The 23857-nt window shown below is 45.3% G+C and overlaps 5 protein-coding genes across 5 annotated transcripts; 3 read left to right on the top strand and 2 right to left on the bottom strand.

Annotated features, from left to right (window-relative positions):
- Nucleotides 1-755: 755 nt before the first annotated feature.
- LOC128714471 (monocyte to macrophage differentiation factor) lies at nt 756-2263 on the bottom strand. Its single transcript, XM_053809345.1, has 3 exons — nt 1850-2263; nt 1136-1495; nt 756-1061 (listed from the first exon to the last, which is right to left on the bottom strand). Exons 1-3 carry the CDS (start codon nt 2261-2263, stop codon nt 756-758), a joined length of 1080 nt encoding a protein of 359 aa, XP_053665320.1.
- Nucleotides 2264-5589: 3326 nt separating this feature from the next.
- On the top strand, nt 5590-7753 carry LOC128714601 (ATP-dependent RNA helicase DHX33). Its single transcript, XM_053809473.1, has 3 exons — nt 5590-5711; nt 5787-6474; nt 6542-7753. The coding sequence occupies exons 1-3, from the start codon at nt 5590-5592 to the stop codon at nt 7751-7753; spliced, it is 2022 nt and encodes a 673-aa protein (XP_053665448.1).
- Nucleotides 7754-8600: 847 nt separating this feature from the next.
- LOC128713012 (vacuolar protein sorting-associated protein 26B-like) lies at nt 8601-11856 on the top strand. The gene is made up of 7 exons (XM_053807876.1): nt 8601-8618; nt 9134-9344; nt 9917-10082; nt 10167-10331; nt 10404-10510; nt 10602-11159; nt 11231-11856. The coding sequence occupies exons 1-7, from the start codon at nt 8601-8603 to the stop codon at nt 11854-11856; spliced, it is 1851 nt and encodes a 616-aa protein (XP_053663851.1).
- A 2203-nt stretch (nt 11857-14059) lies between these two features.
- Nucleotides 14060-14543, top strand: LOC128714026 (uncharacterized). Its single transcript, XM_053808902.1, has 2 exons — nt 14060-14210; nt 14293-14543. Exons 1-2 carry the CDS (start codon nt 14060-14062, stop codon nt 14541-14543), a joined length of 402 nt encoding a protein of 133 aa, XP_053664877.1.
- Nucleotides 14544-17223: 2680 nt separating this feature from the next.
- LOC128712224 (F-actin-capping protein subunit alpha) lies at nt 17224-23021 on the bottom strand. The gene is made up of 2 exons (XM_053807120.1): nt 22756-23021; nt 17224-17851 (listed from the first exon to the last, which is right to left on the bottom strand). Exons 1-2 carry the CDS (start codon nt 23000-23002, stop codon nt 17229-17231), a joined length of 870 nt encoding a protein of 289 aa, XP_053663095.1. The 5' UTR covers nt 23003-23021; the 3' UTR covers nt 17224-17228.
- Nucleotides 23022-23857: the final 836 nt, after the last annotated feature.

Here is a 23857-nt window from a genome sequence, read left to right as displayed (position 1 = left end):
TTGGGACTAATGTGCTGCTTTTGCTTATGGGTATAATGTAAACCACAGGTTGTACAAAAACTGGGAATAATATAACTAAATTTAACTAATTATAACCATTCCTTACTCATGCTACATATCACAATAAGACGAAAACTATGCTAGCCCCAGGCCCCTGTCTGTCACTTAGGATATCGACATCTCGAGCATTTATTTTACTAAAGGTACACTAACTTAAGAAAAGGCTTCGAGAAAAAAAACAGTACAGAATATATAGCATCCTAGTTGAGTATTACCATTAGACAAAAAATGCCTAGTACTTAAAGGTTGGAAAGATACCAATAAGTTGAGCAGGATTGAAACGTATCTGGGCAAATTGAGAACCGTTAGCAACTACACCCGGTAGGATGCATCTTGTTAGTCATTTTCTCGCACCACTGGTAAGAAAATTTTACAATAAAAATATATTATTCGTTTCTAAGAAACTTTTCCTTTCTCCTAAGTGGGGTATGCCATTCTTTGTATACATTGTTTGCTTTAGTTTATAGGGACACTTTCCTATCCTACCTCAAAGTATCTATGTTACGCTATACGAAATAACCAAATCTATGATAAAAACAATGAACACAAGGTTGTATGAACAAAAAAAAAAAACATTACCGTCGACCAATTATTTTTTGTTCATCCCGGATATACCCGCTTTGCATATGAGAATGGATGAAAAATTGATAAATATCACCGTCTACCATTAGCATCTTTTGCTAGTAGCAACTAACTTAACCAGCCACGGAATCAACCACAGGCATAACGATGGCGCTTGAGTCCGGGAACAAGTGTGTCATGATAGCAAAGTAATGCACGTATGCAGCGAAAACCACGAACAGATGCCAGATAGCATGGGCGAACGGAAAAAGTCCGTCCGATTTAAAGAACACGATACCTACAATGTACAGTATGCCACCAAACTTTAGCTCGGACATTCCGGTAAATTCGTGGCCCCAGAGAACAATCACAACCGACGGTCCGAGTCCGATTACAACGTAAAAGAACGTTTCCAAGCACTTGTACCGTTCGTGGTACATCTGTGGAAAGTAGGACAAATGAGATAAAGCTATGAAAACTTCTATTAATCATGCGGATATTCGCAATGAATTACCTGTTGATAGACAATGCCCAGCACCGCCATAACCCAAACACTCCACTTTACCACCGAAACGATTTGTGGGTGGGTCGTGTGGCCTAGACTAAGCCACGGATAATACGAACCGGCAATGAAGATGTAAATCATGGCACGATCGCATCGATGCAGCGCATCCTTCAGTGGGCGATTGTGATTGCAGTAGCAGACACAGTGGAAGCAGGTCGACACGAAAAACAGCATGGATAGTGCGGCACCGTAAATGACGGCGGCCAACGTTTGCGCTGACGTGTGGCTCCGATCGTAAAGCTGTAATCCAGCATACATCGAAGGTAACACCCAGGTCCCGTGTGTGATTATGTTAGCAATATGTTCAACCTAAAAACAAAAACACAAGAAAAACCATTAGTTACTAATCATCCCCAGTTGACCGGCGGGTCTTCCTTATGTGATGTTGATACAGGGGGACAAAGTGCGCGTAATGATTCATGACAGATTTGCTGTACGATCACCGGCAGTTTCCTTATCGGAGTTAATTTAAAGGCAGTAAAACATCAATCACTTGCCCTTTCGACGGCGAGCTTATCAAAGGACTTTAAAACAACATTATCTTCAAAAAGATTCCACCACGTCGGGATCTCTGTCATAAATCTACTATCACGATCTTCATCACTTGCCGATAAGAAAGCAGGTGGTTATCTCACCAAACCAAACAGCACAAAACTAATTTACCTTTGTCGGAATGTACGCACAGCCGGGAGCCGCACGTGGGTTCTTCAGCTGGACCGTTTTCCACTGTTCCCACGGTACGGTCGTCAGGTCGTATCGCAATCTTAACCAAAATTCCAGTACACCGAAGATGTCTGCCTTACCGGTACCTGCACCAAGTGGGTTACCGGTGGTTATCGGTACACATTCATCGCCCAGCGGACCGCAGGAGTTCATCGTACCTTCATATCCGCAGAGTTTGAAATCACCGTTTGGTGTGTGTGCGGGCGAAGGAGATGGTCGGGACAGCTGGGCGCAGGATTTCGCTGGCGAGTATTGACTCGTGCCGTCCATCGGGTCATAGTTGGTGGGCCCTTTTCCTGCGTAGGTCTCATTGTAGATAGTTGCTCCCGCGCGGGAAATGAGACCATCTTGCATGTTTGATGTTGGGTTGAAGTTTAGTTATTCTGATCGTGACAGTGAAGAAATCCGTTTCTTTGATTCGCACCGAGCGCGAGCTGAAAGTATTACAGAAAATTTATTAATATTCCAATTATTTTTACTCGAAAAGTTTTCTTATTAGACATGTTCAATTCTCAAATAAGTAATACATTTCCTGTGACTCTTCGGATGGTCGGAACGAGATAAGGCTTTCGGTGCGAGATAGCACAGTACATTCTTGTCCGCACACGGGACGCGTATTATGTGAACCTTACACATGATCCACCGAATCAGTGGAGTGCGCGATAAACAGCAACATTTGTTTACAAATAAAGCCAACGCTTTCCATCATCATTTACATTCGACAGTTTGTATAACGTTGGCTGCTATATTTCAATGCACTTCCACGTTATCTTTGGCGCGTTTTTTTCTCTTCTTAAACTTCAGGCCGGTTTTAATGAGCTGATCGCTTTCGCAGTATTTACGCGAACATACGTGTCCGTTGAGATTTTGCAGACATTAAGCGGCAAACACTGAATCGAGCATGCTTTAACGGCATGCTAAAGGCGAAGTAAAGTGAGAGGGAGATGCAAAAGAAAAAAAAAACGAAATCTTCCACTCAAGTGACCCATGATGACCCTGTGGGCAAGAGGTACTCTCAGGCGCCTCAGACAGATTAGCAGCAAATGACGCACGAAATCTTCTCCGTTCAATGTTGCTCTATCCGAACGGTATACGATGTGTTTAGAACCATTAACCATCTGCTGTGCTTAGCTGAGAACAACAAAAAAACTCATGAATGATTTACTCACTCGCAAAACCCAACCGAAGATACAGATGAAAAAGGTAATTTCAGGAGCGTTAAGGTTATCTGGAGATGATAACATACTTCCGTTAAGTATATTTATGGGGTTGGAAAAGTTAGAAAGACATTTTTGGACGGCATGAAAAATGAAAGGTCGTCTATTTTAGACAACGCTGCAAGCACATTCTTTCACGCTTTCCCACATATCTTGACATTCAAATCCAATTACGCCAATTACCGGTGTACTCGAAATGTTGGTGAAATCTCTGTACGTAGAATAGTTGGCGGTATGATGTTGCGAAACCTACCTCAACCCCCTTGCGACAACACCTGTTCTATAAGCTGTCTTTCACAATCACCCTGAGGCAGCGATGCTCGTGGACGAACCACCGGGAACGTACAGTGTACTGGGCTTGCATTGGGTTGATGTTTATTTTTGGGTTAGTAAAACAAATCTTTCCGACGCTTGCATGTTCTCGTCAATGAACCACCGAATAGGGTGTGTAGCAATCACGGTCACGGAAAGGATGGGAAAAGTTACAATGTTGCAACGGGCAGTCCGGGGATTTACAATTAACTTACATACGGCAGGCGCAGGTTCATTGGCATTTGTAACCATGGTAATCTCCTACGCTCTTCATTACAGCAGCATGTGTGATGTAGAGAATGGTGTGCGAAATAGTCACCATAGCATCGTGTGAACGAAGCTAATCAATCAACCTAAACAGTCCAATCGGGTTTGGTCGGATTGGGTTTGGGTTTATGTGCAAAAGTAACGAAACACATCCACCTTTAAATGGGTTGTGTCCTTCCGTAACACGGCGTGTCGTACGTTTACGATAAAAATAACTTAACGACCAGCCGGAGAATTGGATTACGGCACGAGAACACGCGCGACGGTCAAATATTTTGCTGCCGGTGACCTAGTGTCTGATAGTGCAACAGTAGTTAACAGGTGGTAACAGGATTTTCCGCTTTGTTTCACGAAAGCTGTTGGAAGATAACGACCATCAAAAGCAACTGGCTCGTGACGAGGACGATGGTTGCGCCGGTTTGATGTATTAAGCGGGATTTGTCTAAATCGAACAGATACGGAATCGACAGAGGCGGAATGTCCGTAATTTTACAAATAGCTTCTCGGTCGATAGATTAAGGTTTTGCTCGATTGATCCACGGTCATGACCGCATGGTGCACATGCGACTGATAAGCATTTCTGCTCTCGCTATGTGGATTTTACAAGACCGGCGTCTTCATCCTGGAAAAACGAATACATTTCTCGGCTGCACTAGTGCTGATGCACAATGCCCTGTGTTTCATTGCCTTTGTGAATTAGTTAGTGTCGTTAAAGCTGGAAGCCATACCGCACAACACAGGGCTGTGGTCGTCATTTGCTATCGTGAGCCGATTATTCAATTACCCATTGCCACATGATTGGGAGAACGTTTCCAATGCATTGGCTTGCAGCTCATTCTCTGGCACTCCATAGCACGAAACCATGGATGGTGCAAATTCCGCATGGTTAACTTTTGGTACAGGCCACACTACTGGATAGAAGAGATAATTATCTACTGGCTAATGCAACCTCGCCTCGGGCACTTCTTGCAACATTGTTCACTAGCGAACACAAAAAAAATACACACACACAGCACGGAAAGTAAAACTCCATTCGGTTCGGCGTGTTCAGCATGCAATGGATTTACGAAATCAGGTCTAAGCAACACTTTGGTAATACAAGTTTGAGCAATAGATGTACAGCAGGTTCACGGCACTGCACATGCACATTTCGAGAAGGCCCATAAGCACACACTCCAATGTGTGCAGAATTATGCTTCGCAGTGGGAAAAGTGGGACAAACAGATGGACTTCTTGTAGCAAAAAAAAACATGCTATACCACGCACAGAGGAGAGCAGTTTTTCGTATGCTTTTTTGGCCAAATTGAAAAACAATAGCACGAGGTGCGTTCTGCTCTTTTATCTGATATTTTGGAATACTTCACGTATGCTTATGTTACAAGCTGGACAATTATCACTTTGTTTAACATTTCACGAAACACATACTTTTGGTAGAAACGGGAGCGAAGCGTGCGCCACGAGAAGAAGTCAACAACCAACGAACGAATGAATGCGAAGTATGTGGTCTATGCGCGAAGCCTTTGACAGCTGGTCGGCAAAAAAATGAAACCGTTTTTTGACATAGCGGGTGGAAGCGCTTAAATTGTGGGATTGTATTTCATTTGACAAAAGGTAGCGATAAAATCATGAATAAGAAATGTATTGTAGCGTGATAATTATTATTTTATTTTTGGTTGTTGTCCCGGAAATCTTTTCATGTTGTACCAGGGCGGCCGAATATGAACCGAGCCCTTGAACGATAATCATAAACCCGACCGCCCAACTGTCATTTACGGCGGCGTGTTTTGCAAACCGGTATGAATGTTTACGTCGCGGTTGTGCAGGCCTTTTATTATTGTGGTTCAAATAGAAAATCGTCTAGAATTGTAAAAGCAACTGGACATGATGGATTCTGGACTTTCGAGTCGTAATAGCACGCTGGGCAATCAGTACTCCAGGTCTTACATGAAGCAGGATAATGCCAAACAACAGCGCAATTCGCTGCCAATCTACTCGGTGCGCAAATCGTAAGTCTCCCACGCCATACACCCACGCGGTTTGCCGGTGGCTAATGTTTTTTTTCCAATCCCCCGTTCAAACAGTTTGATGGAAATGGTACGGAAGTCAACCACCATCATCGTACTTGGTGAAACGGGAAGTGGCAAAACCACGCAGATGCCCCAATTCATCTATGAAGCCGGACTGAACGGAGACAAAACAATTGCCGTCACACAGCCCCGGCGTGTGGCTGCCATTACCGTGGCGAAGTGGGTTGCCATCGAGATGGGCACCAATTTGGGAGATTTAGTGGGTTATACGGTGCGCTTTGAGGACATGACGTCGGAAAACACACAGATCAAATACATGACCGATGGTATACTGTGCCGTGAAGCACTGTCCGATCGACAGCTTCGGAACTACAACGTGATCATACTAGACGAGGTACACGAACGCACCGTTGCGACAGACGTGCTGCTCGGGGTGGTGAAAAAAGCTCAACAAATACGAGCCCTCAAGCGTATGGCCCCGCTAAAGGTTATCATTATGTCGGCCACGATGGATTGTGACCACTTTGCGAACTACTTTTCCGACTGTCCGATCGTGTATCTACAAGGACGTACGTACCAGGTCAAGGTTTACCAGATGGTAGAGAAAATGCACTACATTGAGGCGTGTCTGAAGACGGTGGTGGAAATTCATCAAACGCAACCCGCTGGAGATGTGCTGGTGTTCCTTACAGGGCAGGAAGAAATCGATGCCACGGTTAACAAGATGCGTCGGCTAGCTAAGGTAAATGTGTGGGAGAGTAAATGCTTCATGGGATTTTTGGTGGCTTATGACAACATTTCATTTTCAGAGCTTTCCATCGGACCTTCCAAAACTAGCAGTATATCCTATGTACGCAGCTCTACCACAAACGCAACAATTGGACGTTTTTAACCCGGCGCCAACCAACGTTCGGAAGGTTATATTTGCGACCAACATCGCCGAAACGTCCATTACCATTAATGGCATCCGGTACGTAATCGATTGTGGGCGGGCTAAAGTGCGTTCGTACGACCCCATCACTGGTATGGATATGCTGAAAGTGTGCTGGATTTCACAAGCGCAGGCCCACCAGCGCACAGGACGAGCGGGTCGCATTACTGATGGAATTTGCTTCCGAACGTACTCCAAGGAAGTGTATGAACATTTGGAGAAAATGACAGCACCGGAAATTCTGCGCTGCAATCTTTCTGCCACTGTCTTAAATCTGCTCGTGATGGGCGTTAACTATAAGGACTTTGACTTCATCGATAAACCACCGGAAGAGGCGATCGTCGGAGCACTGCTGGAGCTGAAGGCACTGAATGCGATCTCGTCGGTGGAGAATCCCATACTTACCGCACTCGGTGGCAAGATGGCTCGCTTTCCGCTCGATCCCAAATACTCCAAGATGTTGCTTTCGGCTCCGAAATTCGGTTGCCTGGAAGAGATGCTAACAATCATCGCGATGCTCTCGGGCGAGAACATTTTCACCAACAGTGCGCAAAAGCGCGAACAGATGCTGATCGCGCACTCGAAGTTTTACGACAAATCGGGCGATCACATCACGCTGCTGAAGGTGTACAACGAGTTTAAAACGAAAGCTAAACCCAAGATGTGGTGCTTCGACAATTTCCTGCACGAACGCAATCTAACGCATGCCGCCTCAATTCGTGAGCAGCTGAGCGAAATCTGCAAAGCGCTGAACATTCCAACCAGCTCTTGCGGCACTGATACGATACCGGTAGCGAAATGTTTGCTGACCGGGCTGTTTGCCAACATTGCCACCAAGCAACCGGACCATCTCTACCTGACTTCGACTAGCGGGCTGAAAGCGCGTATTCATCCGTCCAGTTCCATCTGTGGCAAACTGAGACCGCCGGTTGTGATCTACACGGAGCTGGTAGCAACGCGCCTAAACTATCTACGCAACGTAACTGAGATCGATCCGGCGTGGATCGATGAAGTTGTGCCAAATGTTAACCTACGCCAGACAAAAAGCTTCAATGAACATACGTTTCGAACGTTTCAAGGGCACAAATGAATACTGCTGAAGTATTCCATAGGCTAGCTAGGTAATTTACCAGTTATGTACAAACTTGGATCAAGAAATTCTGTACTCAATTCGACTAGGTTGCAGTTTGAAGCACTTTTTTTGTAAAATACAAATTGTCCTGAAACAGTTTTCAGTTCGTAGAAATCGATACACTTCGCAGCTCTTCAAAGTGGAAAGAAAAGGTCCAACTGTCCTACCCCTTTCCGGTGATTTTGACAGCACACGTCAAAGCGGAAAATGACAGTCGTCGTCAATTTGGGCTAATTGGGTAAAAAAAATTAATCACGAACGAAACGAAGAAAGACACGACGAACGATCGGTTCAGCGGCGCGGAAAAGTGTCGAAAAAGCAATATTTTCATCATCGCCAAACCGGGAAAAGTGTTTTCCAATCGGTGCGTGAAACTTCCCCCAGGCATTGTGCGTCCGTATGTGCAGGTCGTTCTTATATAATACAATCTGTTCTCGAGCGAATTCTCCGTCCCTACATCCAGAACGTCGCCGTCGTCGTCGCCTAGCGCTGCACAGCCTGTTCTTAGTGCGGGCGAGGTGGTGCTGCATACCACAACATTTTTCCATTTCGGTACCCTCCCAATTGAAGCAAAGGTAGACAAAACTATTGCACACCGTTAGTACTGGTGGCGATACGGTTGCAGTAATACGCACCAACTTCAAAAGTGCAGCTGCGGACGGAAGTGGCAGGAAACCGCAGACCCACTCTTCCCATCTCTAACTCCCCGCCTGTCTGCGGGTAGCGGAAGAACGGAAGCCGCATCAAACTACCCCCGGGTGGGCCGGAAGTGGTGTTCTGGTTTTGTGTGACAGAATCATCCACTATGTCACATCGGTGCATTGTTAATTGAAGCAAGCGTGCAAAGCCCTTGCAGTGTTCGGCACAGCTTTCACAGTGCAAGATTGATGCTGGTGCCTTGTGTGCGTGCATTGCGATAGTGTGTGTGTTTGTGCGTATGCAAGCGTGTAAGTTTGAATGTTTGTTGTGCTTGTAGCTCCAAAAGCAGCAGCAACATCGAACAGAAGTGAATAGCGGCGGACAAATATATTAATCGATTGCAGCGGCTGTGTTCCGGCTGTTGGTTAAGTAACGTTATTGCTACCCATATCGGTCAAGTGATAAAACGGACGGAAGTCGAAAAGAGTAAAGCAGCAGTCGTAACTGAACTCTGGTGATTGGGGCGGACAAATTGACTGACACAAGCACGATCCCGATTTCTTCACCAGAAGGGAAACCATATTATTTAATCAATCATGGTAAGCCATCCTATTTCTTGCGCTTGTGAAGTGATCACCGAAGGCTACTGTGATCGTACAGCAACATAGAAGATAACGTCCTAACTTTCCTTTTTGGTAGAATTTTCTGCGTTTCGGCCAGTCGGCTGACATCGATATTTTGTTCGACGGGGCCGAAAACCGTCAGCAGGCGGAAATCAAAACAGAGGACGGCAAGAAGGACAAGTACCTGCTGTACTATGACGGCGAAACCGTGGGCGGAAAGGTGAACATAACGCTAAAAAAACCGGGCAGCAAGCTGGAACACCAGGGTATCAAAATCGAGCTTATCGGTAAGTGCGCTATTTGTATGGATGCGCAACGTTCCACCGTGTGTGGTTCGGTTTGCGAATCGCGACCATATCACTGAGAGGCCCCGATCGTGAATGAAAGTTTAGCCGGTGTGTGTGTTTGCGTGTGAATTGGTAAATTGGTATATTCCAATTCCGTACTATGTAGACTGATTCGGTACGGTAGCAGGCCTGTGAAATGGATTAGGCTTTGAATCAGTGTATTGCAAGTAGGTTGACCGTTCGTGGAAGGTCACATTTTAGCCAATTTCATACATTGATATTCGTTCAATAGCAGGAAAGGAATTCGGATAAAATGTTGCTGCCCCTGCGTAGTTCATTCGTAGAAGCATTCTTATCACAAACGGCAAACATACGCGCGCTACTAGGAACAAGGGCACTTTTATCAATTTGTTGACTTTTTCAGCCCAACATACTGGGAAGGAATGTGAAGGATATTAATACACATAAATTAACTACACCCCGATGTGGTGGTGTGAGCATCGATAAACGAATGTCAAATGAATCTGCGTTCGTTCCTCGGTCACTAAATCGTTCTGTTACGGTCGTTACAGGTCAAATTGAATTGTATTACGATAGAGGCAATCACCATGATTTCCTGAGCCTCGTGCGCGAACTAGCGCGACCGGGCGATCTCATCCAGAATACGTCATATCCGTTCGAGTTTGCGAACGTCGAGAAACCGTACGAAGTGTACGTCGGCTCGAACGTGCGATTACGGTATGCAAAATTGGACCGGCATCGGCTTTTTTATTTTACTTTGCGTTCTGACCAACCTAATGTTTTCGTTCCGTTCCGCTCCAGATATTTCCTGCGGGTGACAATTGTTCGCCGCCTGAGTGATATCATCCGGGAGGTGGACATTGCCGTGCATACGCTGTCGAGCTACCCGGATGCGAACAGCCCGATAAAGATGGAGGTGGGCATCGAGGACTGCTTGCACATTGAGTTCGAGTACAACAAGAGCAAGTGAGTCAGAAACCCTGCGGAACGAGCGAATGCCATCCCTAACGCTTAACACCATGTCTTTCCTCCAATTAGGTACCACTTAAAGGATGTGATCGTGGGCAAAATTTATTTTCTGTTGGTGCGCATCAAAATAAAACACATGGAAATAGCCATTATCAAGCGGGAACAGACTGGTTCGGGTGAGTATATCGTTTCGATCGTGTCTGTTCGCTTTGTCTCGACAGCCTGTTAATCAATGATGCACGTTTGTTGGTGCCATCCAATCTGTAGGACCTAACATGTATACCGAGAATGAAATCATTGCCAAGTACGAAATCATGGACGGTTCACCGGTGAAGGGTGAAAGCATACCGATACGCGTGTTTCTCGCCGGTTACGATCTTACCGTAACGATGCGCGAGATTAACAAGAAGTTCTCGGTGCGCTATTTCCTGAATCTGGTGCTAATTGACACCGAAGACCGGCGGTACTTCAAACAGCAGGAGATCACACTATGGCGCAAGGCGGAGAAGACCCGCAAATCGCTCACTCCATCGCAAGCGGCCGCCATTGCAGCGGCCCAGGGTGGGGCGGCCGGTGCTGGACTGATGCCCGGCCAGCTAGCGGCGTTGACCGGTTCCAGCAATAATCCGCACATACCTCATCATCTGGTCGGGCAAGGGACGACGAGTTCGTTCGTCGCGAAAGAATTACCGACGAGTACCGCAGCTGCCGGTGGACCCGGTTTGCATGGCGACGGTAGTGCCGATGAGGATAGTACCAGCATGAAACGATCGGATGATTCTAATCCAATCATGGGACTGTTTACGGAGGACAATTCACAAGCTGGTAAGTGTCAAATAAAAGGAAGCTTTACATTTCAACGTTTTGAACGCTCATTTTGTTCTTAATTTTCAAAGATCTTCGACCTAAACCAGCCGTACGACAACGAAGCGATGACACGCATGCCACAGTTGGCCCGCTGCAGGATAATAGTTCCCGTTCGGTAAATAGCAATCTGAAGCCCGGTGAAATGCCGCTGCATGTTGAACCGGACGAAGATTCGCTAACCCAGCCACAGCCACAGCCCCCGGCGGTACAGCAACACCTACACCGGGAAGCAGGAGACGGTGCCGCCTCAATATCGCAAACGACTGACGAAGAAACATCCTCCCTGTTCGATGCGAACGATTTGAGCTTCAATGCGGCCAGTAGCAGCGCCCCGGCGACGGCGGCAGTCGCAGCCGCACCATCAGCGAACGTTACTGATCCGACATCCTCGCCTACGGTGAGCAGCACGATAACTAAACCGATGCAGCCGGAAGATGGTCCCGCTGACGATGAAACAATTGCGACGAGCCGGGCCGAACAGGACGCAGACAATGCTCCACTGTCCGAAGTTACGAGTACGGAAGTGAATAATGCAAGCAGTACTGCTACGACGAGTCCTGCTCAGCCAGCGGCAACGATGGTGACGAGCTCCGCCTCGACACCGCCTCCATTGACGGCAAAACCGGCAAAACCTCGGAAGCCAGTACTCGAGTAAGGAGAAGGCCTTGAACGCCTGGGACAATGTTCCTTCGGTCTGGCGCGGTCCCTCTCGGTAATGGTACGTTCTCGCTAAAGTCTCGGCTTTGCCACTGGGTGGTGTGGTAGTGTGAGCGAAAACAAGAAGGAAACGGAAGGGTGATAAGGTGATAAAGAGGATTAGAAGCAAAAATAACACATTCACACACATTTCGAGCACCATTTTAAAAGGTATGAAAGTTGCCCTGGAATGGAGCAGAGTGCGGGCAATACGATAAGAAGCATAACAGTGGGGTATGTACGAATGAGGACTGGCATATAATATGTTTCTTCATTTTCTGTTATAGAAAACAAATGTTTGATTCCTAAGAGCGTTTGTCATTAGTGAAAAACTTAAAATTACTATCAACTGATTTCGACTGCAAACAAAAGTAAAAGGATTACAATAGAAGAATCGAAATTAATCGACACAATTGCGGAAAGGGGGATAACATTTTGCCTATGAATGATGAAACCAAGGGTTGACAAAATATATCGTCCCCGAGTTAAACTGCTACCAACGGGGGAAACGATAGAAAGATTGTAGTATAGGAAGCTAACAGGGCACTGCTAGATGAACATATACTTTCGGAGCTGTAGGAGCGAACATGGTAGATTACAATGTGCATTGTTGTATGAAAGGTCCACCCGAGGTGGTTTTTCGATAGGAATTGCATCAATAAGTTTTGGAGCCGCTGCGAATGCGCTCCACACGATACGGTTATTGATGTGTACGTTCGGTTCTCACAATTCACCAAATTTATCAATGCTATGTGGCGCTGACCTCAATGTGTCCAACGGGTCAGTGCTGGGCAGATGTTTTATTTAGTCAATTTTTGGCTGTACGGGGGCAAAACTAGAATTTGTGAAAAACAAGGAAAACGTAGCTAAGGTTAGGCATTGCAGTGATTGCACTGTGCATTATACGCAAAGGTGAGGAACGTTAATAAATACTTTGTAAGCTTTGCTAATCTAGGTTTTAAGCCAACGCAATCCTGTATCCGCAAGGCTATATTCTCCCCGAGTTTATCCATCTCTCCCGGTCATTGAGTGGAGGAATAGCGTAATATTTTCGTTTACTATTGTTTTCGAGTTTGTTTTTTTTTTTGCTTTTCTTCTATTTTTTCTGGTTAACATAACGCGAGAGGTGAGAAAGTCAAACGAAGCAAAGTTGTAGCGCTAGTTTCGTAACTCGAAACACTTGTAACGGACTGTTGAAAACAAAAATTGTTACTACATTTAAGCGAAAGGATAGTAAACCGTGGTTCGAATACATAACAGCAGGAGAGGCACTATTAACATATGCTAACAAATTTGATAAGGTCATGCAGCAGTTGAGCAATGTAGCGTGATCCAAGCGGTCTGGCAAAATGGTCTGACCCTAATCTTGGTTCACGGAAGAAACACGTTTAAATTAACAATCGAGATCATAAGCACTTGCACGTGGTTATGTACCGAATTATGGATAAAACTCGAAGTCGATTCGACAACAATTAGCAGCTGTATGAAGGAACACGATAAATGCGAAGATCACTAGAAAGGAGAACAACAAAACAAGAACTATGAAAAGTATATATATATATATATTGAAAATAAACATGCTAAGTATATGAGATCAAAGCGCATGCTGTTGGTACCGTTGGGTCGATGAAGGCATCGTTGGGCATCTTGGAGTTCCCGCCTTGAAGCCTTGAACTCCGAAAAGCTTTGTATGCCACGTTTATACCCGTATTGAGAGGTGTATTTTGGATTAGCAACGTATGGAGTGCTGCTGAAGATTCTTAGTACAATCATAAAATTTAATAACATTTTTTTACAACACAGTTCCCTAACGTCTGCTCATTCCGCCATAAACATGTTCTTAATTTTGTTTTCTGTTGAAAGAATTAAAGAACTACAACTTTCCATTCAATTTATCGTTAATGTGATGGTCCAGCGAAGCGTAAAACCAGATAAAATCGTACGTAAATTTACTATCACTATTGAGAGTTACTTGCTGAAACCTAACTGGAGCAATGAACCTTCTGCTATGAACAGACCGATTTACAAATGGACTTGACAGAACGAGCTGCAAACAAAGTGATGATTTTTCCTGCTTTGAGATGGTCGATGGTCGTCTAGCAGCTTCAGTGTAGAAAGTTTTTGCAAATTTATGAAACTCAATTTTCTCCACCTATTACAGAATGAAGTCCGTAAAAAAACTCGCCAAAGCAGCTATGTACATAGCCTTTGGTGGAATTACAGCAGCAATGGTAATGAAAATTAAACTAGAGGATAAAATACGCAGTCAACCGTACTACAAGGATGCGTTAAAATTGCTACGATCACATCAGGGTATTGCATTCGCGAATGGTCCGTGCCATGGTGTTAAAAAACAGTTATTTTAATTAATTATTATTCTTCCGTTCCCTTCCAGGAGCTGTACAATTGATGGGCCAGCCCATCAAGGATCTGAGCTTCGATTATGGGGAAGAAAGCAAAAAGTTTGGTGGCGGAAAGATCGATGGCTTTGCCGTCCCGGTTCGGGGTCAAAAGACACGCGGCAAATACTACTTCTGGGCGGAAATCCAAGAACAGGAGTGGGTTATTAGTCGGGCCGAGTTGGAACTGGCAAACGAACCAGACCGTCGTCTACTGATCAAAGCAGACAGCCGAACGGAGCGGTAGTGCTCTCGCAGCAGCAACGTGATTTATTGTGCTAGGTAATTGTTGCGACACAATTGACTCCAGCGCAACAAGCTGGACTGAACAAATTGTTTAAAACTAGTAACGCGTACAAATTAGTGCTGTCCTGCTTCAGGGTAATATTGGTAATAGCAGTCTTGTAAGTAGATAATGTGTCGTTCGTTCAAACATAAAATAACCAAAATCTATACCAAATGCAAAGTAAGAGGCGTTTTTTTTGTATGAATTTTATTTAATTTTTATATATTTTGTAATAGTAATTAAATATACAATTATTCTCCCCGTTCCTGTGTGCAACAATCAGGCAGCGTCGTTTCATCCCTCCTCGCAGCTGTGTGTGTTTGTGTTCTGGGTGTCCTAGCGTCCTTGCTTTTGTGGTGCTGCGCGGCGTCATAATGGTGCAATTGTTTCGTTTTATTGGCTTTTAATATTCCGCTTCGGCTGTTTGATTTTGTATCACTCTATAATTGCACCTATTTGTATCATCTGCACACTATTCTTCCATTGCCGAGTGTTGGAGCAGAGTGAAATTCGATTCTTGTAACGTATAAGATGCGTGGCCGTTCACGGTATGCGTGCCGTGTCACTGCCTTAACTACTTCCAACGCCGCCGGCCCCCGGCCCGTATGCTTACACACTCATGCTGACCAACCTCTTGTAGGGCGCGTTTCACTATTTCAATCGTAATAACTAGCACGGCTGGTGCTTTATCATTCGCAATGTTAACCTGTTCCTTTCGCTATTCTACTAAACACGAACTCACATTCGCCGGGTTTCGTTTGCAATTTGGCCTTTTCCAAACATTTTTGGCGCACTACTACTGTGTTTTTCTGTTTTTTTTTCACGATCAATCGTTCCTAACCATAGCATAAAGAACGGCAATCCCGTTCCAGTTCCGCAAAGTGGCAAATGAAAACACACTAACGGTGGTATCGAAATTACGCGCGCGGCATTCATTTGTCTTCGAACGCTTCATATGTGGCCCGCGCGTCTGCTCACATTTTATTTTGTTCAATTAATCATTTCAACTCCTGCGCGGCGCTTTGACGCTGTTTTTCTGTCGTTGTTGTTGTAAATGCAGTTCAAAACAATTAAACATTTCAAACAAAATTTTCCTCACACAGCTGTGTCTACTACGACGAAGGTTTAAGTCGTGTGGGCCCTACTGTTTCTTTGCATACAACGGGTTTCCTCAACTTTCTGGCAAAAAAATCGTTTCATTTCAAAGCTCATGGAACCAATAAATAATGTGATTTAGTTTTTAAAATAAACATGAGAAACAACATTCTTGAAAGAACTGATAAGAAAAAAAAACTTGGAATTGTGTGCGTGTTTTTACGGCGTATGTAGGCGCTTTAACAGTTCATCAGAAAAGGTTTAATCACGGAACTGAATAATGCGAAGAAAAAAAAACATCCTAATTCTGCTTATCGGAACCTGAACACGCTCTGTTCGGTACTCCTAGATAAGAAGGAACAGTGACAAAATGTTCAAACTTCCTCCTGTAGATGGATAAAACAAACTATTCAGCGCAGTTTAATTTGCTACTGCTGCATATTCTGTGGCTTCAAGCTAATTTCTCCTGCCCATAATCTCGCTCTACTCGCTCTGTAACACTTTCTGTAACACCCAACTTCATTGATTAGAGGGAAATAGCGCGTTCGCCTACGCTTAACTAATCCACATCCCATCCAACAGCTAAACAATTGTAACCGCAAATCATTGGGTAGACAAATGCACATTCATTCGATTCGTATGGGCAAAGACTTATTAACCGATTGTTTGCGCTAGTTACCTGCTTCTTACGTTCTTTTTGGTGGAGGATGGGAAGGAAGGATGAAGTATTTAAATAGTTTTATTCCTTTTTTACATATTTATTTCGCAATGTATGTTTCTGCTTAGCCTTTCGCCTTCATCACTCTCACTCTGCGCTGCATCTTTTTCTGTGTAAAAGCTGGCGTTTTGTTTTTTTGCTGTATCCCGCATATGCATCTCACAACTCAACCCTGCCTGCCTTATATCGCGGGGTGTATTTTCCCATCGATTGAATTGTGTTACTTGCACTACGCGGGGTAGTTGTAAAAAATTTAAAAAAAATGATAAAGAGAAAAATCCGAAAATGAAATGAACACCTGGATGATGTCGTCGATCTGGCCGCAGCTCGCAAAGCTCCAGTAAACGACAATCCAAAGCAGCAACAAACAAACGCCACTAACAGAGATCATCCTCTAAGCAGAAAAGAAACACCAGAGGTCGCATGTGCCACAACATTGTGGCTCCTATTCATCCATTTTTAAGGGGCGCGCGCACTGTTGAATACTAATTACGGATGATGTAAAGAACTGTCGGTCCTTTGTGTGGAACTTCTGTATGCACATTACTGCCCTCTCTTACCATTCCGATACTCCATTAGCATGGTTCTGCTATATTGTACGAATGAAACTAACAAAAAAAAAGCTTTCCTCTCAAATTTTCTATCTCGCATATCCGCCTTGCTGTCCCACGCGGGGTTTCCCTTCCCTCTTCTCTCACATGCCTTAGCTCCTAGAGTGTGTGCTCCTATCGGGGTTTGCGGACTGTCAGCACATCCGATCATGCTCTCACCCCAAGGGGGGCTTTCTCGTCATCATGCCGGGCTACTGATCGCACAACCGCAACCTTACCGATCTACTGCGTTTTCAGTTCCTTACCGATGCTATAGGATACTATCTTACTCCAGTCGATTTTCGTTCGCGTTACCGGCAGTTGCCGCCGGAGCGCCTTGAACGTCGTATCGGACATTGTCTGATAGTTTTCCGATATTGCCGTCTGGTAGTCGTGCTCGCTCTCCTCGATCAGTCGTATGATCTCCTTTGCCGTGTTGGCCTCGTTCGTGATCGGTACCGTCTCGCGGCAGTCCTTCGCCGACACGAGCTGCACGTTACCGTCCTCGTAGTAGTGGACCTGCAGCTTCAGCGACCCCTTCAGCTCGGCCGTACCGCCGCCGGTCGCGGGGAACGTAATCGCCCAGACGGAGCGCCACCGGCCGTTCCAGAAATTCTTCGGCTGGAACTGGTGATCCTCGATGCAGACGTTTAGCGTTATTTGTCCGTTTACCGTTCGACCGTACACCGAGCAGGACCCGCTGCGGTAATGGTTGGCGGAGTATGTGAGCGTCTCGATGTCCAGCATCGCACGCCACTGTTCCGACGTGTGGTCTCCGTCGTGGTTCTGCAGATCGGTTGCTTCCTTGCGCAGGTGATCAAACTTGAAGCTTTGCTTGGTTCGTGGATCGAAGAAACGGCCACCACCTGCAATCGAACAAAGAGAAACCAACGATAGAGATAGAGTAACATTCGCTACATACGTAAGAGATAAAGAACATTTAATTTTAATATTACGCACAGATCAGTGCTTTGCACCTTGGTAAGAAGCAACCCCGTGGTTGGTTAGTTAACGTACTTGGCCATGTCTACGCTTTCTCGAAAACAAAGCAACTTCCCAGGGCAAAATCTTGCCGGCTTTGTGCATCACTGTAACCTTCTTACAAAGAAGATGCGGCTTTAATGCAACCTTTATTAGTGGGGCCGATAAACCCATTAAACAATTGCGATAACTATGTGACGTCTCGCGACTACGCGTCCCGTTGGACATTTCACGCGGAGATGTGTCTTAAGCTATTCCGAACATTTCATTGTACACGTTTTTCGCCCTACTGCCTAAACGGAGAGGTCGCGGTGCTGTAATGGGATAATAGTATTTGCAATTTTCCCCCCACAAACACACATATATATTGACGTAGTAATTCTCGACTTCGCGCCGTTTGGCGCATGATGGATGGACAGTACGCGACACAGCAAAACCTGCGCCATAAACCGTCGCCACCATAAAGAAGGTGTCAACGAGTGGTTCCGTTAATGGGACAACAATTCGTGGCAACAATTCCGCCGTGCGGTGTTAATAGCGAAGGCCTATGACCTGTGTGTTGTCACACGGAAGGGGCTGTTCAACTAATCGCCACAAAACGGATCATCACAATGTGGCCCACGGACAAGCTCGGTGTGGCACTGTATGAAGGTGTGGTCGAAGAAGGTTTACCTTAATTTCTGCGCCGTGTTGTTTTCTTACCTTAGAATACAATCGTTTACATCAATTGGCACAATGCGTAATGGTTTTTGTTTGAATAGCTAATTAAATTGGGGTTTTTTTTCCCCCAAAAGCAAACGCTTTATCTTTATCGTTCTGTTCGATTGGACACTATGTGTGTGGTACACTAACTTAACCATAAACTGTTCCATTATTTTCTGCATTGTTGATTGGACGGAAATCAAACAAAACCCGCTTATTGGCGTTTGTACACAGGCGGAGAAGGTTGGCAGCGTTTGTAGAGTTTCGATATGCCTGTTTGTTTGTTTGCCCCAATCATATCCGACAATCGAATCGTGGTTATTCGATAAGCTTTCGATAGACGGCAAATAAAAGTGAGAATCTAGCTGCTGCTGAAGCTACCGCCACTACACACGGAGTATCACATTTTGCTCATCCCCAGCGGCAAACACACGCGGCAGCTCAATAAAAGTGAGTTTATTTCAAAGGTATTCCAATCGAGCGAAACAGCAAACTGCGTACAGTGGCGTTGCCTCATCGTTACATTGATTTATCTGCGTTACATTTTCTTTTTCTTCCATCGAGCCGTAGGGCACTGCTATGAGAAGCGCTTCTGCTGCCTTTGCGCTCATCTTGCCTTCGGTGCGGTTTGTGTTTTAATTGGTAGGAAAAATCACGCACTCCGTCGCGTATCAGCAACGAAGTGAAGCATAATCACCGATACAAACAACAAACCACGGTGTAGTACCGTTGCATAACCGGAGCTGAATGCGTGTAACTGCGGAGCTTGAAACGCTACCTAATGCTTTCTATACGCAACGATCTCCCAAGCGATGAGATCGGGGAATGTGTAGTTACTTCCGATCGAATACAGAATATCCATCAATTAACATAGAATGGACAAGCTATTGCATGTTTTGCCGTGCTGTTCTTTCACCTAGGACATTACCAGTTCCTTTCGTAGGCACGTGATCTGGATGATTCGGTCAAGAAACTGACTGATCTTGTTCTCCTTAATCTCTTAAAGTCATTAATAGCGATGGGTAATATCAGGAGTGACCCATTGGTTCACATAAAATTATTATAAATCTTCAAAAGAAAACGGATGTCTCTAGAGGTTTGAACGGTCTAGAGTCATAGATAGCGAAACGTTTACTATCTAACCACTACCTTCACCCTCTACCAACACAACAAACAAACGGCAATACAGGAATCCTAATCACACGATCATTACCAAACATATGTCGCGGGTCAGTGATTCCATCGTAGCGTTGGGCGATCGCCTCTTACGCATCCTCCATAGCCCCGGCGAGATGATACACCGTCACGACGTTGCCTTTTATGGTGCTGCTGTGCTACTTGCTGCATGGTGACTCGCAACCAGAGCCATATTGGCTAGCGCTGAGATCAAAAAGCACACCCGCCATTCACTGTCTCGGCGACAGTTGCTGATAAAAATTTCCAGTCAACCATCATGTTGAAACTCCTCAGCCGCTGGCTGGTTGTAGAAAAGAGTTCCTTCTGTTATGATTTTATAGCTGACTAACTGAGGAATTAATTAACTTAAAGATGGAATAGACTCGGTAGCAAATCGAACCTGTGCCCGCCCTATAACAATATGCGATTAGCACCGAGACAGATTCAGCTTTCGGTCCAACCAAGCAAGGCAGCTTTTCCAAAATTAATTTTCGCACGTGGAAAGCCCCTGGGAGGGCTCTCCTTCCTTTTTGCGCTATGTAATGCACATATTTTTATGCTTCCATCACACTTGGTCCACTGTGGCTGAAAACTAGGGGAGGATTATTGTTGGCCGTGGGTATTACATTTTCCACCACGAGGTGTTTGAGCGCTCAAGCACATTCACACACGCCCCCAGCGGAATCTATTATAATCCGCCGCTTCGGCATATTTGCGCGGAAAGTGAAAGTGAAAAACATACACACACGCTCTCTCTCTCTCTTTCGGGGCTTTAGCTTAGGAAGTAGTGTGGTAAGGCTGAGCGTTTGAGGCAACGTGCCAAATCAACTATCATCCTTTCCGGACATGCCCTCTGTACGACGCTTGTTGAGCGTTGACCAACGCCACCCATCCAAACGGAGCGAAAACAGGACGTAGCGCACACAGCGGTCAACGGCAACGATTCTTATCGATGCGATTTGTTTTTTTAAAAATGCAGACACACACTGCCACAACCCAGGAGACGGGTCCCGTCGTTGAGTTTTCTTTCCCGTATCATTTGGTTTCATTGGGCTGAATGATAGCGAGCGGCTCGATTCCAGCACGTTTCTTGAGTGCTACTCACTCGACTATTATGTATGCTGCTGCTGTTATCAACCACAGAGTGCGCACCCTTTAAACACGGCCAGCTACAACAAAAAGAAAAAGATAATCGAATGGGAGTAACCAGCATTTAGCACCAGATCGCGGACTGTATCTAAGATGTGGCAACAGGAAGAGAGGGAAATAATCGCACCAGGTTAATTAAATAATTCTTTCTTCTCCACGGAGAATATCCCAAAATGAAGCCTTTTTTTTGTTGGTGCGAATAATCCGTAAATCCCTCATGAGCATGATTAGGTGGATACCGGATGCGGCAAGCATGTGGCAACCTAAGCTTCGCGTTTCCACCATCTGAAGATCACGCAATTGGAAATGGGTTGGCCTGCACAGCGAGAGTTTTGTAGCCCGGTGTTAAAGCTGGCAGATACAGCAAAGCGAGAAAGAAGGAACTATGCCACGGTACGCGGGCATGAGCTCATTGCAATCCATAACAGGGCGTTTGTTTATGGTGGTGGGGGTATAACAAATATGAATCATGTTCCAACGCATACTGGTTGCTTTTGCGGGCTGGACGCTGAGACGACCATGTAGTCATCGAAGCGACAATCGATCTTGTATCAGTATTTGTTTACGTTTGTAAAATGTTGTGAGTTAAATGTTGGTCATTAATTCTGAAACAACTGGACTGGTTTCACTGGCACCGATAATCAGGAGATCTTTTTTACCTGTTGATCCGGAGCGAATAAAAGATCGGATAACAATTGCTAATGGTTTGTTATGAACGATCGGCTATCTTTTTCTCCGTGAATTTACGCAAATCCAGTTACGTTTACATCTCTACAGCTGGGGGAGAGAAGATCGCAACCTCATCCAACCATTGCGGAAGACATTTTTAACGTTTTGCACACACATTTCGATTGGTATCTCGCTGTTATGTATTTTCGTTATTTTGTCACTTTCAATATTAATGAAACGTCTCGAAGGAGAAGAATTTATCACATTTTGTCCACTAATTATCGTCTGCAACTGCTTCTCCTTCTTAAACGATCATAAAAATTCATATGATTGGATTTATGCAGAGTTTGGTGGCCAGTAGCCTTTTGGTAGCAGAGTATGCGGATAAAACGGAACGATTACTTGCGTTTGCTTCAATCCATTCCCGTTGACAGGAAATAAATCTCTGCACAGTGTTTTTGTTGCCATTATCTAATCGTAAAACGGGAACTTCACACTGTTTCCAATTCCTTATCAGAAGTGTTTGATTTGCAAAGCAAATGCCTGACCGGGATAGACCGTTCTGATAATGACACACCATCGGCCGGTTGGTCGGCTGAAAGTTTGCCCAATTTCAGGCCGATTTTATATTAATCTTTACGCTGGAAGCTTGCGTTGGCTTTAGCCGGCAGGGCGTGTTATTTCGACAGCTTCGTAAGCTTTACAAACTGCATTTATATCTCGCTGTAACGATAAAGACGATGGCAAACGCAGCAGGGCGTTGATTCGTCGAGCCGTTGATCCCAATTTCAATTTGGTTACGTTTTTTCCCTTGTATCGGGGACGGTGGCAAGTGTATCGCTCCGTTTTGATACCACGGCGGCGTAGAGCAGCGAGAGACAAAGATTTCTAAAAATATACAGCCTACGCGTACGTAGTAGGATGTTGGATCGCATTTTCATTCAAAAAACTATTAATGGCGCCCACCGGCAGGTTTTTGGTCGGTTTTGGGTCCACTGTGTCGTCGACGTCATGCGGATGTGGGGATGCCCACTACTATGTAAAATAGCGTAGCAAAGTCGAGATGTTAGCTTCAAGTTCGCAGCGCACTTACCGAGATCGTTAAACTCTGTAACCAGCACGGCCAGTTCCGAGTTCTCGAGAATGACTGGAGTGAGCTGGTCCTTGTTGTACTGGGCACAGGCGGCACTAGCGCCTTCCTTCAGTAGGCGATCGTCGTTCAGTAGCTCGCGCACATCGTTGAACACTTCGTTGAACTCGCCGGGCGGTGCGTGCATCAGGAAGTCGGACGCGATTCGGATCTTGTCCTGGTCGCTTATCACATCGTCCACATCTGCCATTGTGTTGCCTGTGGTGAGGTTTGTTGTCTGGATGATGTTGCTACTGCCGCTACCTTCGGTTGCTCCACGGAAACCCTCTCGCTGCGATGCAGAAGATGAGAATGGGTCAGATATCAGTAGGTTCGTACGGACGGACAGAAATCGACGCTAGTGACGTTTCGACAAGCTCTTCAGTCCGATACTTTGCAAACTCGTGTTCGCTACAAATACGCACTACCGATAGACAATATTAAGCACGCAATTAAAATATCCACCACCAAATAATTTGAGGACAAACTAAGCGAGTTTGCAGCAATACGGTGAGGACGGGTTTGACACTTGTTCACTGTGTTCACAACTGTCACGATGATCTAGTACTCCTTCCCCTTTGGTGTGGCAGGGCGCGGCGACAACGAAGCGAATCTCGGGGAGGGGGACGATGAGTAATTTCTTCTACAAACTTTTCACTCCCGAAATTTGGTATCACCCTTCGCTTATCTGATAGCAGCACATTTCACGGAAGCGAAGCAATTCTTCAGTACAAGAATTGAACCCACTTCGCTGTTGGGGGAAAAATTATGTTCTTCAACACAAAAAAAACAGCACGCGCAGAAGAACGTAGTACGAAACACACCTTGAGCCGCGATGCGACGAATGCACCACTTTCAACCCAAAAGAAGCAATTTACTGCACTATTTCGAACACTCCTGGCCTACACACCTATTCCACTCTTTGCTAGATGATGGGCGAACGCACAACTCCCCGAGTTTCTGCTGCTTACGTTGAATTTCTCCCGAGCTAAATTCCTTCTTCACTGCGTGTAATTTTTCTGCAGCTTTTTTGACTCCAGTTCGGGTTCTTCTAGTTTTTCTTTTG

This window comes from Anopheles marshallii, chromosome 3 (assembly GCF_943734725.1).
Source record: "Anopheles marshallii chromosome 3, idAnoMarsDA_429_01, whole genome shotgun sequence".
In the NCBI taxonomy this organism is placed as follows: Eukaryota; Metazoa; Arthropoda; class Insecta; order Diptera; family Culicidae; genus Anopheles; species Anopheles marshallii.
Note: the sequence above shows the minus strand (reverse complement) of the source record. Positions and strands in the feature narration are given on the sequence as shown.

Bases quoted from the DNA above. Each gene is read 5' to 3' on its own strand.
- LOC128714026 (XM_053808902.1), top strand. From the start codon at position 14,060: ATGAAGTCCGTAAAAAAACTCGCCAAAGCAGCTATGTACATAGCCTTT. The intron at 14,211-14,292 runs GTATTGCATTCG...GTTCCCTTCCAG, and splicing joins ATTGCTACGATCACATCAGG to GAGCTGTACAATTGATGGGC.
- LOC128713012 (XM_053807876.1), top strand. The intron at 10,332-10,403 runs GTGAGTCAGAAA...TCCTCCAATTAG, and splicing joins TTCGAGTACAACAAGAGCAA to GTACCACTTAAAGGATGTGA. The intron at 10,511-10,601 runs GTGAGTATATCG...TCCAATCTGTAG, and splicing joins GCGGGAACAGACTGGTTCGG to GACCTAACATGTATACCGAG.
- LOC128712224 (XM_053807120.1), bottom strand. From the start codon at position 23,002: ATGGCAGATGTGGACGATGTGATAAGCGACCAGGACAAGATCCGAATC. The intron at 17,852-22,755 runs GTAAGTGCGCTG...GTTCGATTGCAG, and splicing joins TACAGAGTTTAACGATCTCG to GTGGTGGCCGTTTCTTCGAT.
- LOC128714471 (XM_053809345.1), bottom strand. From the start codon at position 2,263: ATGCAAGATGGTCTCATTTCCCGCGCGGGAGCAACTATCTACAATGAG. The intron at 1,496-1,849 runs GTAAATTAGTTT...TTTTGTTTTTAG, and splicing joins GTGCGTACATTCCGACAAAG to GTTGAACATATTGCTAACAT. The intron at 1,062-1,135 runs GTAATTCATTGC...TACTTTCCACAG, and splicing joins TGGGCATTGTCTATCAACAG to ATGTACCACGAACGGTACAA.
- LOC128714601 (XM_053809473.1), top strand. From the start codon at position 5,590: ATGGATTCTGGACTTTCGAGTCGTAATAGCACGCTGGGCAATCAGTAC. The intron at 5,712-5,786 runs GTAAGTCTCCCA...CCGTTCAAACAG, and splicing joins ATCTACTCGGTGCGCAAATC to TTTGATGGAAATGGTACGGA. The intron at 6,475-6,541 runs GTAAATGTGTGG...TTTCATTTTCAG, and splicing joins AGATGCGTCGGCTAGCTAAG to AGCTTTCCATCGGACCTTCC.